Source organism: Ambystoma mexicanum, chromosome 11 (assembly GCF_040938575.1).
Source record: "Ambystoma mexicanum isolate Mex_15411 chromosome 11, UKY_AmexF1_1, whole genome shotgun sequence".
NCBI lineage: Eukaryota > Metazoa > Chordata > Amphibia > Caudata > Ambystomatidae > Ambystoma > Ambystoma mexicanum.
The window spans coordinates 1,166,988,337-1,167,002,372 of record NC_090934.1 but is presented as its reverse complement, the minus strand read 5'-3'; the positions used below and the strand labels follow the sequence as shown (position 1 = coordinate 1,167,002,372).

The 14,036-nt window shown below is 46.3% G+C and overlaps 1 protein-coding gene across 11 annotated transcripts in view; it reads left to right on the top strand.

The window, feature by feature from the left end:
* Nucleotides 1-14,036, top strand: part of TLN2 (talin 2) — a 7,472,684-nt gene that overhangs the window by 4,038,538 nt on the left and 3,420,110 nt on the right. For all 11 annotated transcript variants that reach the window (XM_069624483.1, XM_069624482.1, XM_069624486.1 and 8 more), the window contains one exon: nucleotides 1,866-1,985. In XM_069624483.1, the coding sequence (XP_069480584.1) occupies nucleotides 1,866-1,985 (120 nt within the window). The remainder of the gene's footprint in view (nucleotides 1-1,865; nucleotides 1,986-14,036) is intronic.

The window sequence follows — 14,036 nt, the reverse complement described above, 5'->3', positions numbered from 1 at the left end:
GGACGTCATGGAAAATGACTAGCTCTTTGTTGGTTGTGCTGGTGCCCGTACTGGTAGGGCTGTGACAAAACCGACCCTGTCTATGTGGATCATTCTCATCATCTCTGAATGCTATGATCTGGCTAGGAAAGATGTGATTGAGGGTCTCAGGGCTCATTCTACCAGACCGCTGGCCACCATCTCTGCCCTGCAGAGGTGGGTCCCTTTCCTGAAAATGTGCTAGGTCGCTTTGTGGGTCCCTGTGCACATGTCTAACTAACATTATTGCTTGGATTCCCTTTTAGTTCCGGACATTCACTTTGGGTGGGCTGTCCTCCAAAGATTTTTGGTTTAGGTGGTGTCATCTTGCTCTCCTCCATCCTTCAGGTTCACGCAGTGCTAAGAGAGTCTTTCATCGATGAGGAATCCGTGGCAGGAAGGAATCCATGTGATAAACATATTACTTTACTCTCTGTAATGTTCTTTGTGATGGATGTTCCTCCCATGGATTGCTCATCACCCCCCCACCAACCTGCCCCACTTGATGAATAGGAAGTATACATTCTTGTTCTACGGTCTGTAAGCAGCAGACTGCTCTGGGGGAAAGGCGGAACTGAGTCCATGGGGCGTGGCACCTTGATATATACTGGGCCCTGAATTATGTCCCGTGCAGGGTGCATAAGAGATATTGAGCTGAGCCGCACCTCCTAGTGACAGAAACGTTTCAAAAGAACAGTTAAGCTGGGAGATGGATATAGATGAGGAATACATGTGAGGCACATCCATCAGAAAGAACATTCCCAAGTAATGTTCTTCTCTGCATCACAGGGTGTTACAAATTGACAGGAAAGAACACTATGTCATACTTTAAGGCCTACTTTATCGGTGGGAGGGGTTACGACCATCCCTGCCTTACAAAGAGGATTCTGGCCTTGGACACCTGCCCAGCGGCTTCGTGGGTATCCATCATACTTTCACAAAACATTACTGCCTGGACTCTGTTGCCCCTTGGAACACTCACTTTGTAAGAGCATTCCTGCAGAATGTCCTTCTATGAATGGGTTAATCTATGCTTTCTACCATCCTTCAGTTTGATCTTTCTGCTATGTGAGCGTATCTAAGCTGAGGACTTTGTGGGAGGATGTAATATATTTGAAGAACAAATTACCACTTATAGTGTTATGTTTGATGGATTCTCCTCCCACAGATTACTTATGACCCTCCCGACTGACCCCCACATAGACACCACTTTGTGACACTTCCGGTGAGGAGGTGGTACGTTTTGCTTTATGATTGCTAATCCTTCAGCTGCTGAGCATGAGGGGAAAAGGGGAAATTGAGGCCAATGAATGTGGTGTACTCTAAATATGAGCTGGATGCCACCACTTCAGAAGGTGAGTGTATAGTCAAGAAGAGTCATACCTGCCCCCTGCTGTTAGGTTTTTCGGATAGTAGCTATCACCGCCTATGATATATCTCAGAGGAGGAGCCAGTGGGAGAAGAAGCCATCAGAAAGAGCATTACAAGGGGTACGTAGTTTGCTCTTCCAACCAATGTCCTGAGTTCCAATTTCTTAGTATGCTTAACAAGTGGCAATAGGGAGAAGTCAGGCAGTTCAGTCTACTGGCCAATCTGCTCTTTGTACAGGACTGAACTGTTCCTCTGTGTGGCAATATTTCCAAGAATGCTAGAAATGTGTTGAGAAGCAGGACATTCTTCATTACCTAAGTGGAGCAAATGATATTGAAACACAAATGGGATTGCAGTGAAATCATAAAATGTTAGGAACATATGCCCATGCATGCCTTCGCAACAATTCCTGATGAGTGTAATGTAATTTCTTTTTCTGTTTTATTACCTGAAGCATCGTGTTCATTATTTTTCAGATGAGCAAGTCGTTTACAAATCCAGAGGAGTTGGGAGGGCTAGCCTCATTGGTAACCAGTGATTACAGCAATTTGGCTGTTCAAGGTTGGATGGCAGCAGCGATGGCAGAACCAGTGGAGGTCAGTTACGTGAAACTACTAAATATACATTTTCTCTGCCTACAACTATAGAATATGGAGTCAGGCCTCTCATGATGAGATGAGATGGCCAACATATAGGTAATTTATTAAAGAAGTCTGAGGTAGATGCTTTCATTTTTTATCTCATCAAAAGTAGTGCTAATTTCAGACAGGTTGTTTCAGCTGTTGCCATTACATGTAAAATAATGCTAATGTAATTTGCAATAAAATTAAAAACCTGACTCCCTTTTATTGTGCAATGAATGGGGTTTGATGAACACATTTGTGAACCCCGTTTTTTATGCCTGATGTCAGAGATGGCTTAAGTATGTCTCCCATGTTAGTATATACAGAATATTGACCCCCCCCACCTTCTGGAAATGTTCTAACTTATCTGTGTGGATCCACCTAAAAGCCAATGCATGATTTACCAAAACTCCCTCAGGGACTTCCTAGACCCTACAGTATCAGTGGGGGTAGTTGACTAAAGGGGTTTTAGGATGTGCCTTTCAGACATGCTGCCCAACTTGGTCTACTTCCGATCACATCCACTTACTCCTCTCCCTCTCTGATGTTTCTTCCTCTCCTTTTTCTATTCTGTTAATCCCAATTCCACCCACCCTCTACTCCTTCTACTCCCCCTCACATTCTTCCTCTGTCCCTCGGATGTCTTGCATGCCTTGTGTGCCTTACCTCAACCCTTTGCTGTTAATATTGTGCGGATGAGCCTCTAATCACCTTTACCCAAAGCAGGCCCACCACTTAAGAAAAGAGTGCACGTTTGTATGTAAAGCAAGTTTATTGTACAATTGGCCGGGAGGAGCAAGATGACGCTGTAGAGTCAAACTAACCTGAGTGTCTCCGAAACCTACAAATTGACACATTATATACATTTTTGAGACAATACAAACATTCCCATATATTTATTACAAACCGCTCTCCACATGTGATTGGTTTAACCTATACAAAAGGAATCTAAACTTTCTCCAATTGCCCCGTTCTCATTGGTCACGATTATTTTAACTATCATCTTCAGCTCATGTGTACAACACACCCTCTTTTAAGATTCGTCCATGGTAGGTTGTGACATCGTCACATAGTTACATACTCACATACAAACATGATTCATTACAAGTCCCAGCTGGCTTGAGAACTCCTAACCCTGGAAGTAATGGTACATGGTTTGCAAAAGTACTTCAAACAATATGAGGAGGGGAAGTTTAAACAGGTTCTCTGTGAACTGGCGATAACCATCTCACCCACCCCGACTTGCTGGCGTCTTCAGAACACTGTAATATAAATGACTACCAATTCAACACGCATGGCCTCTGGCCAGATCCTGAGAAAACAATCGAAACCCACAAAGTATCAGTCAACTCAAGTTTCTTGCTGGTCAAAAGCAAATGGCGGGGCACTGTTGAGCAGCCATAGGAAATGGCCACCTGATCGAGTATCTCTGATCCCATTTGAAATCCTTGAATTTATTAATCCTTAATTGTGCCTAATCCAACACTAAACCTACTGACACCTGGAGATAACAGCCCTGTGCACAGTGCATTTAAATATACAACCCTGAGACCATCTCTAAACAGAGTTGTGGCTGACTGTCGCAGATCCTTGGAACCCGATAGCCTCAAGTGCCGCGAAAAGTGCATGGAGGGACGAGGAGCGGACTGAAGCCCCTCTGGCAGTGACAACCACTCCCTCAGCCGGGACAGTCAACTCGGCTGTCCGGAACAGAGCAAGGTGCCGTGAATCGGGACTTGCCTGCCCATCATCGTGGACTGTTGCCATCCTCTGAGAGATCCTGTGTGGGAGCAACATTGTTCTGCATTAAGCTGAGAAGGTGAATGTGGCTAAACGACCTGCCCCTAGAGAGGGATAGAGCGCCACTGATACGAGAGCCCAGCAGAGTTGAAGACGAGGCTACCCTTCAACACACCGGCGCCTGCACAGAGATAATGTATCAGCCCAGGCAATGTGGATGGTGTCGGGCCGGGGGGCCCCAGACAGACTATAACTAGAAGCGCTGATAAACTAGGAGAACGTGCATGCCCCATGGAACCTCGCTGACTCCAGTCTCCACCAGAGCCAGCAGCTCCAGGCACTGACAGCTCCATAACCTGATCAGAGCGCCTAATATAAATATACAAGCACGATCCACACAATACTGATCGTATGAACCCTATGTTCCCTGGGAGGGGACGTAAAGCACTCGACCGTTGCGAAATGAGAAGGCAGTCATTGCACCAATCACTAGTGTAACCTGTGCGAGCACTGAGGGAAACAATTTAGATATAAGCCCACCATAAGGAACACCATTGGCCCTTAGAACAGCTGAGCAGCACAGACCTTGCGAAGCTAGACAAAATTAGAGTTGGGGACTGATCACTGATGCCGGCGCGACCCTGCAAGAAGGGCTATTGACAAAACATAACAGCAACTAGGCGGACTGCCACTCGGTCAGTGCTCAGATCACTCAGGAACAAAAAGAGGGAGTGGCTGGTTGATATTACTAGCTGAAGAAGAATTGCCTGGGACGGTGGACTGATCGAGTGACACGGTCGGACCTCCTAAACAACTACACCAGCCACAAAACGTGGGCTGAGACCCCCTAAACCCAGCTACCTCGCAACATAAATCTTGACGCAGCACCGCAGTGAATGGCACATTTATTTTCTGCAGAAGTGGGACCAAGATACACCGCCATTATCTCTGCGAAGTAGAGGCTTCCAAACAATCCTATCAATATACGAGCCCCACACAGAGGTCTTCCCAGGAATACAACGCCTCACTCGGCTAGCATTCACGGCCTAAACTGGAAGTGGCTGTAGAGCCGCAGGCAGTGAACATACAAAAGCTTACTGGTGAAACGAATCTGGCACACAAAGACAAGTCGAATACAAATCGGTACTACAACGAGATCTCCAATAAAGTTGCACACTAACAACGCGAGCAAGCTGGACATTGGAACCCCTGAATCTGGAACAGAAATCTGCAGCAGACAAATACTGACAATCATACCGCAAAACCCCCCGACATCATGACAAAAGGCGCCAACAAGAAAAAAGGACCAATTGACTCCTTCGCCGGCCCCCGGCCCCTGAGACGGCCACGTACTCCAATGCCAGCCAGGATGAGACCGCAGAGGGAAACACACAAGATGACCACCTCCTCGAAACAATGCAGAGTGGATTCATGGCAATAAATGTGAGACTGGACAATATTGTCACTACAATGGGTTCCCTCAAAGCGAAACTTGAGAAAGAAAGCGGCTGAATCAATGAGGTTGAAAGGAGAGTCAGCATGGCAGAAGATACGCTACACCAACAGAACTACCCAGGATAAGAAACAAATTTGACGACCTGCAATCGTGCTTTAGGCGTAACAACATACATTGGTGTACCCGAATCAGCAGGCATGGGCCCGATAGAACCCTTTGTCGAGACTCCTAAAATCATTGAATGTTACCTCCACACTGTCCGCGCAGTTCCTCGTTGAAAGGGTGCATCACACCCTCTCCCCACCACTGTGTCCAGGCGCACCCCACGTAGATCATAGCTAGACTGCTGAACTACAGGGACGGGGACACTATCCAGAAGCTTTCCAGAGAACTTCGTACAGTGCGATACGAATCAAGTAACATCCACATTTACCCAGACTTTGCCGCAGGCATGCAAGCCCAAAGGAAAACATATGACCCTGTAAAGTGACTAAAGTACCATAGTGTCTGATTTTCCCTGGCAAGTTAAGAATCTGTTAGGGAGAATTCTCTCTTTAGGCTGAATTTCCTAACCTAGTGAGTCCCCCAGCAGCTTTGCGGATTTCTGGAGTTTGTTTTTTTCTCCTGCCAAGAGTGAGACTCTTTTTTTCTCCCACTCTTGGACATGATTTATGGTGTTCCTTTGACTGTTAATGTGTTTTATGGGCTATGGGGTCCTTTACTCCATAGGGTCTCATATGTTTTTACTATGTGTGTTACACAGCACCCTCCGTGCAGTGACACAGGGGTGTCATAGTGACACCCCACCATAGACTCAATTTCCTGGGACTGACTACTGTCTCCCAGGGCTGGTGGCAGTGGATACTACCTTTTATATTCGACCGCGAATATATCCCTATGGGATTTTCCCGTTGTTCGAGGCTACCAACTTTAATTATTTAATTCCCATAGCCTCGTACATTCCGCCGGTTTATTTATTTAATATTAATTCGCCGGTTGATATTTTTTGCCAGGACTCGATTCTAAAATGGCATTTGTGTTCTCTTCTGTGACTCCAACCCAAGTCGAGCCCTTTGTTCCACCTTTTGGCGGGCTTCTCCACAGAAGCCTCCAAAAGTGGTGCCACTCTGTCTGGGTGCCACAGGAGGTGTGGGAGGGGGTTTAGGCACCCTGGACTGAGTTACCTTGGTAACCCAAGTCGCACTCTTGTGTGATTGGCCCAATGGTGAGCCGGCCGGCTCACCACTTAGCATGTTTGATTGACAGCTAGGCTGAGTGAATGGGGGTGTGCTGCATAAAAGCAGGGCTTTGGGGACTGGAACTTCAGAAGTCGCCACAGGACCTGAGAATCCGACGAGGGAGAAGCTGAGCCGACCTACCACGACGGCACCACCGGTGGAGCCCTGCGGAACCGACTCACCACTTCCCGACGACAGAGAAGATCTCCCGGCTGGAGAGGCTTCTTCCCCTGACTGGTGGGCACAACCAGTTTACCTTCTTCTCTTCGCTCTCCAGACCGGCTTTTGGTCGAATTGCCCATGCCAAGTACCCCGGCAACCGGATAGCCACTTACCACTGGACCGCGAATCAAAGGACCGCCTCTTTTACCTGAGAAACTCCGCGGCTGGTTTCTTCCCTGGCAGTGCAACAGACTCCTGTCTTCCTCCCCGACGAGATCCTCTCTTCCCCCGGACAATGCACCAATTTGCATCCGCTGCCAGGAACAACTGCCCCCGCTGGAGTATTCTCACCACTTTAAGGTACCGTGTCCGCCAGGCCTCCCTTTCTAAAGATTGCTACAAGGTAATAATAACCCCTTAACCTTCTGGACTGGGCTGGCCGCCTTGACCTTCTAACTGGTCCCTTTCTTTGGTCCAACACTTTTTGAACCTTTTCAAGACTTTTGTGCACTACAACCGTGTGACCTTGGACACATTTCGTTTGATCCTCTTAAAGTGGATCCAGCCTACTGAACTCTAACTTCACGGTTTTACTTTGCCTTCCTCTCTTGTTGTGTTCTTGTAAAAGTGTTGGGACCTGTTTCAATTTATTCTCTGCTTTTCTCTCCCTTTTAAAAAAATTATTAGAGTGCCATCTGCGTTAAGCGCTCACCGCTGTCTGCAAATAAGTGGGGTTTTACTTAAGACTTGTCTAATATTCTTCTAAGGGAGTGTATATCTTTTAGTGACCGTGTTTTTGAATTGCTTACTATTAGTGCCTGTGTGTTTTTCTAGATGTGGTTTTAAATAAATAATTATATCTCTTTTACACCAAGCCCTGGCCAGTGTTTACTTGTTCTACTGTGTTCTTTTGACCTATTGTGAATACTCTGTTTACTGCCTAACTCTTCCTGAGGGAAGACTGACTGCTCAGCCACAGCTACCAAGTGAATCTGTGTGGTACAGACTGCTACCAAGTGGGTTTACTGCCAAACACCTGTAGTCTTAAATCTTTTGCATTGGTCCCAGAGGGAACTGCACAGGTTTCTGCCTAACACTGGTGTACAGCGGTGGGATTTGTATTGAGTATACACTTTAGAGTGCTCTTTGAACACTTTAGGACAACTAACCACAGATCTTAGCACTAAAAAGCTGATTTTCTAACTATGTCTGCTATGGAGAGTTATACCCTAGCATCATTGTCTGCCAAAACTGCTGATTGCTTAAAAGTATTGTGTAGACATAAGAATCTCTCTGAGAAGGGCAAGAACATGGAACTTATAGAAAGATCGTTAGAAAACCAAAGTCTGGGTGGTATAGAGGAATCTACCCCCCCACCTCCCCCCCAGCAAATGTAGAAAACGGTGATGGTATTGATCTGAATCAAAGTCTTGATAATGATTCAGAATAGGAAAGTGAACCTAATGAAGTTAGCCACTCTGAGCCTCTGTCTGCCTTACCTACTGTACCTACTGGGCCTATACCAGGTCCTACATGTAACCCTGCTTATTTTGAACTTGAAAAAATTAAGCTTGAATTAGAGTACACACGTTTTATTGCTCAATCTGAAAGAAACCAAGAGCTAGAGTTCAGAAGAATGAATGCCCAGGCTGAGCAGAAGCAAGCTGAGTTAAGACTCAGAGAAATAGAGCTTAATCATGAACTAGAAATGAAAAAGTTGTCTGTGGAAAATGCTTCTCTCTCCTCTGGTTCCTCTAGGAGTTCCAGTCCCAAAAGACCCCGGATGCCTAAGGAATTAGTGGGTATGTATGAACCTAGGTTGGATGTGTTGGATTGGTTAAAAATATTTGAGTATAATCATGGGCTCCAGGACATCACAGGGAATGAGTTACTTCCCTGGTTGTTCTCTAGGCTTCCCCCTGTTGCAACTGATGTGGAAATGGAGTTGGGGGAGGTAGATAAGAAGGATTATGAATGTGTGAAACTAGCTTTGATAGCTAGATTTGGGAAGACCCCTTCCCAGTACCTTAAGAGGTTTGGGACCCTCAAAAAGCATGATGGTACCCCTTGGGCTACCTGGGTGAGTGAAAGTTTGAAAAACCTGGACGGATGGATTAAGGGTTACAGAGTTAACACTTATGAAGGAATGAAGAATCTTGTAATGTTGGAGTCAATGTATGATGCCTGCTCTCCTGAGCTCAGACAGCACTTGGCTGATTCAAAGGAATTAGATTCCAGGAAGTTAGCTAAGGCTGCTGACTTGGGGGTTGCCAACAGGGCCACACACAAGGATTCTGGGGCTACTCAGAAAAAGGATGAGGGAAAACAGCCAGAAAAGGACTCCAAAGAGAATTCTAATAATTCCAATTCCAAAGAGGGCCCCAAACAAAACCAAAAGGGTAAGCCACAACGGAAACCAAATCAGGATAGTGTACCTGTTACAATCTATGTACCTTTTTATTCCAAAGGTTTGGTGTTCACAGTCCCTACTGCAGATATCAGATAAACAACAAGACAACACTAACCTGGTCCAGTAGGAATTCGGTGAGAAGAATGGAAAGCTCACCTAACCTCCTCTCCCCGCGCCGGAGAAACCCAGGTCGAGGAGGGGAAGTCAGGGAAACCCTCGTGGGGGAGAAAACCCTGTTGTGCCTGGAATGGCGAGTCTTGATTCCCAGGAGTGACTTCAAGTTGGACTTGCGATCGCAAACTATCCTGAAGAGAGAAACCAGGTGGTGTTTAGAAAAGGGAGAGATTGCTGCAGTAGGACTCTGGTGAGCGATATACCTTTAAGTATGAATGTCTGTTGAGGGGGTGTAAGACGGCTTGCACGAAGGTTGTATTCTGTTCAGCGCCTGGTAGAAAGTAACTCCCTGTCCTGGCTGAAGAGACTGAAGAATGGAGAAAGGTTAGTGATGGAATGAATGAAGGTATGTTGTATGCTGGGGGGGTACGGAACTATACGTACTGCAGAGTGTAGAGCCAATACCTTCGGTGTAAGCGTGTGGAGAGCTGGTAGGGAAGAGGACCAAGAACAGAGGAGTCTGATACTGAGAAAAGGGAGAGACGGTTGAAAGATTACAGACAAGCGGAGTATTCCAAGGGTAAAGAGAGCTATCCTAGAATTACGAACTCACGGAGCGTGGCCTCTGAAAACAGTAGCAACGCGCTGGACCGAAGACGCCGCCGAAGGAAATCCATTCTGCGAGGTTGGGGGCGGAGTCATCCGACACTCTCGGATTCGGAAGGCTGGAGCGCTGCTTTTCCTTGCTACCGCCATGTTGGAGGAGGTAGAGGCGATGCATGAAATTCGTCTCCACCTGTGCCAGAAAGTCCACGTGAGCCGCCCCCTAGAGGGAGTTAGCCGCCCCCTAGAGGGAGCGGACGTGACAGTATGCCCCCTCCGAAGGGCGACGAAACCCGGTTTACCAGGATGCAGCCGGTAAAACCTGCTAACCAAACGGGGAGCATGAACCGCTGAGGTGGGTTCCCAAGAACGTTCCGCCTGAGAATATCCCTTCCAGTCTATAAGAAACTGTAGCACCCCTCTTCTATAGCGTGAATCACAGATCGAGGAGACTTCATATTCCGGTCCTTCACTTGTCAGGACTGGAGGGGGAGTTCCCTTCTTGGATACATGGAATCGGGATTGTACGTCAGGCTTCAACTGAGAAACATGGAATGTAGGGTGTATGCGTTTCCAAGAAAAAGGGAGATGTAACTTGAAAGCAGCCAGACCTTTATTTTCAAGAACCAAAAAGGGTCCAAAGAATCTCGGCGATAATTTTGAAGGTTTCAAACTCTTGGGGAGATATTTACTCGACAACCAGACCTTGTCACCAACTTGAATGGAAGGTGTGGGACTCAGATGTTTGTCGGCTTGTATCTTATAGCGTTCATGAGCATCCTTTAGGGCTACCTGTGCATTTCGATGTCCTTGTTGAATGGAGGTTATTAACCCGTCTAAATCTGGATACGAAGTATCCGTGGGAACAGTTGATGGGTACACCTCCGGATGAAATCCAAATGTACTAAAGAAAGGACTAACACGTATGGTGGAATGAACTGCATTATTATAAGCAAATTCTGCTATAGGCAGTAAAGCCTTCCAATTATCTTGTAAAGCTGATATATAACATCTTAGATATGCTTCCAGGGTTTGATTTAAACGTTCAGTCTGGCCGTTGGTCTGAGGGTGGTATCCTGAACTGAGCGCTCTTGAGATCCCTAGTAAACGACAAACATGTTTCCAGTATTGTGACGTGTATTGTGGTCCTCGATCCGAGATAATGACCTCCGGTAGTCCGTGGAGTGAAAAAATGCGTTCCACGAATACCCTGACCATAACAGGTGCAGATGGAACAGATGGGAGAGGGACGAAATGCGCCAATTTGGTCAAAGAGTCTATTGTCACCATGATGGTATTACAACCCTCTGACCTTGGTAAATCCACGATAAAGTCCGTTGATATTATTTGCCAAGGTTTCGTAGGAATTTGGGTCAGGATAAGTTTGCCAATAGGAGAAGTCCTTGGGGTCTTGGTTTGTAGACACACCGGACAAGACGCGACATAGTCCATTACATCCTTACGAAGTGTCGGCCACCAGAAGTGCCGTTGAATTTGTTCTGTAGTATTGAGAGGACCTCTATGCCCGGCTGCCTTGGAGTCATGACACATTTGAAGTACTTCTAATTGTAGTTCTTGATCGGGAAGGTACATCTTGTCTTCCTTGAAAAGAAGACCCCGATCAGCAGTAAGTCCTAGTTCTCGCAGGGTATCGGCCTGATCCAAGTCCAGATTTCTTGTCCTTAGTGCTACCTTTTGAAGAAAAGAATGGACAACAGGCACTGTGACCAGGTTGGGAAACATAGGTTCAGGCTGAAAGGGAGCTCCTTATCGTGGATTACTGCGGGATAAAGCATCCGCTTTGAGATTAGTCTTGCCCGGTATGAAAGTGAATGTAACCCGGAAGGGTGAAAAAAAATGCGCCCATCTAGCTTGTCTACTATTGTTGGTTTGGGCATATTGCAGTGCTCGGAGGTTGTGATGGTCGGTTCTTATTTCAATAGGAAATAATGCTCCCAAAAGTAAATGACGCCATTCTTCAAAGGCCCTCTTGATCACGAGCAACTCTTTCTCGAGAACCGTGTAATTTACTTCTGCCGGGGACAGAGTCTTCGATAGGTAAGCAATGGGTCTTTCAAACCCCCTGTCGTCCGGTTGTAACAGAACCGCTCCAATACACTGGTCTGAGGCTTCTGATTCCTCTATGAATCTGTGAAGCTGATCCGGCATTGCCAAGATAGTAGCTCTAGTAAATAGGGCTTTTAGCTCCTGAAAGGATTCCTGAGTTTCATTTGTCCACCGAAATACAACCCCTTTCTTTAGCAGATGAGTGATGGGATGGGTGAGGGTAGAAAAATGAGGAATGAAGCGCCTGTAGAAATTCGCGAAGCCAAGAAATCGCTGTATTTCTTTAACTTACTTAGGGGCTGGCCAATCAAGGATAGCTGACACCTTTGAGGGGTCCATGGAGACTCCTTGATCGGACAGGATATACCCTAGATATGCCACTTTGTTTTTATGGAATTCGCATTTCTCTAATTTACAAAAGAGAGGGTTCTTCTGTAGTCTGTGTAAGACTTCTTTAACATGAATGACATGGTCTGCAAGGGTGGATGAAAATACCAAAATGTCATCTAAATAGACAATGACAAAATGTAGGGCTATATCTGCAAAAATGTGGTCCATAAATCTTTGGAATATTGCCGGGGCATTGGCTAATCCAAATGACATTACACTATATTGGAAATGACCGAATGGTGTCCGAAAGGCGGTCTTCCATTCGTCTCCTTTTCTTATGCGGATGAGGTGATAAGCACCGCGTTGATCCAGTTTAGTGTAGAGTCTAGCTCCTCTAAGCGCTTCCAAGATATCCGGAATAAGCGGCATGGGATACTTGTCCGGCACTGTGATCTTATTTAACCCTCTGAAGTCAATGCAGGGACGTAACTCGGACGTGTCTTTCTTTGGAATAAAGAAGAGTGACGCCGCTGCAGGAGAGGTGGATTCCGTGATTAAGCCATTTTCTAGATTTGTCTTCAGATATTCTTTCAGTGCCTCTTTTTCCTTGGCGGACAATATGTACATGCGGCCAAAGGGGAGAGGACTATTCGGAATCAGATCTATACAGCAGTCATCTCTGCGGTGAGGTGGTAATTCGGTGAATTCTGTTTTTGCAAAGACCTGGTGGAATTCCTGATATTCCTGAGGAAGAGTGTTTACTTCGTTAAGAATCTTATTTGTGACACAAAAAGACTCTTGAGAGTGCTTGTTCTTGGAGGTGGAGGCGACTAAGTTATGGCAGTTGTGAACACAATGTTCTGACCCCAAAAAAAGAGTACCAGCTCTCCAGTTAATAAAGGGGTTGTGAAATCTCAGCCATGGCAATCCTAAGATTACAGGATAATGTGCAGTCTTGATTAAATCTAATTTCAGGATCTCTTGATGTGCCGCTATAGTCATTGTGAGAGGAGAAGTGTGGTCTTTTATGGGACCGGAAGTAAGAGGGCTACCGTCCACACTCTCAACCGGGATCATTAATGCCTTGGGTACTTTTGGAATCCCCTGTTTAGTAGAAAATGTGTCATCTAAAAAATTTCCTGCGGCTCCGCTATCGATAAGTGCGGGCACGTTTTCCAATCTTGTGCTACCCCAGGCTAGCGTAACTTCAAGTACTATCATCTGGTTTTCTGTGGATAAATCTTGTTGAACCCTGGGAATGCTTTGAAGGGAACTAGTAACTCTGGAACCCTGCACCGTCGTTCCCCTTACGGTCGGGCGCTGGCGTTTCCCGCCTTCCTAGGGGGAGTATGGGGACATTCCTTGACCAAGTGAGAGCTCTCTCCACAATACATACAAAGACCCTGAGTACGCCTTCTGGTACGTTCACCCACGGATAAAGGGCCTCTCGTATTCCCTATGTGCATCGGCTCCTCGGAAGGAACTGGTCTAATAGGAGACAGGGTACCTTCGGTGGTTTGTCTGCTCTTTCCTTTTTTTCTTTCCTTCTGTCTTTCTTGCAGTCTATAGTCTAACTGCATAACCAGTGAGATGTATTCCGCCATGTTATGTGGACGTGGGGCTCGGGACACCTCGTCCTTTAAATCCTCTGAAAGTCCTCTTCGGAATATGGTCATCAAAGCTTCATCGGCCCATGCCGTGTCAGAAGCTAGTTGCTTAAAGCGTGTGATATAGGAAAGGAGATCCTGACTACCCTGTTTACAATCCAATAACTTTTCCTGTGAGGCAATGGTTATCTCCTGTCTCCCAAACATACTCTTTATGCTGTTACAAAAAGCAGGGTAGGAATCGAGTATGGGATTGTTACTGGTAACCAAAGGAGTGGCCCAAGCTAACGCAGCCCC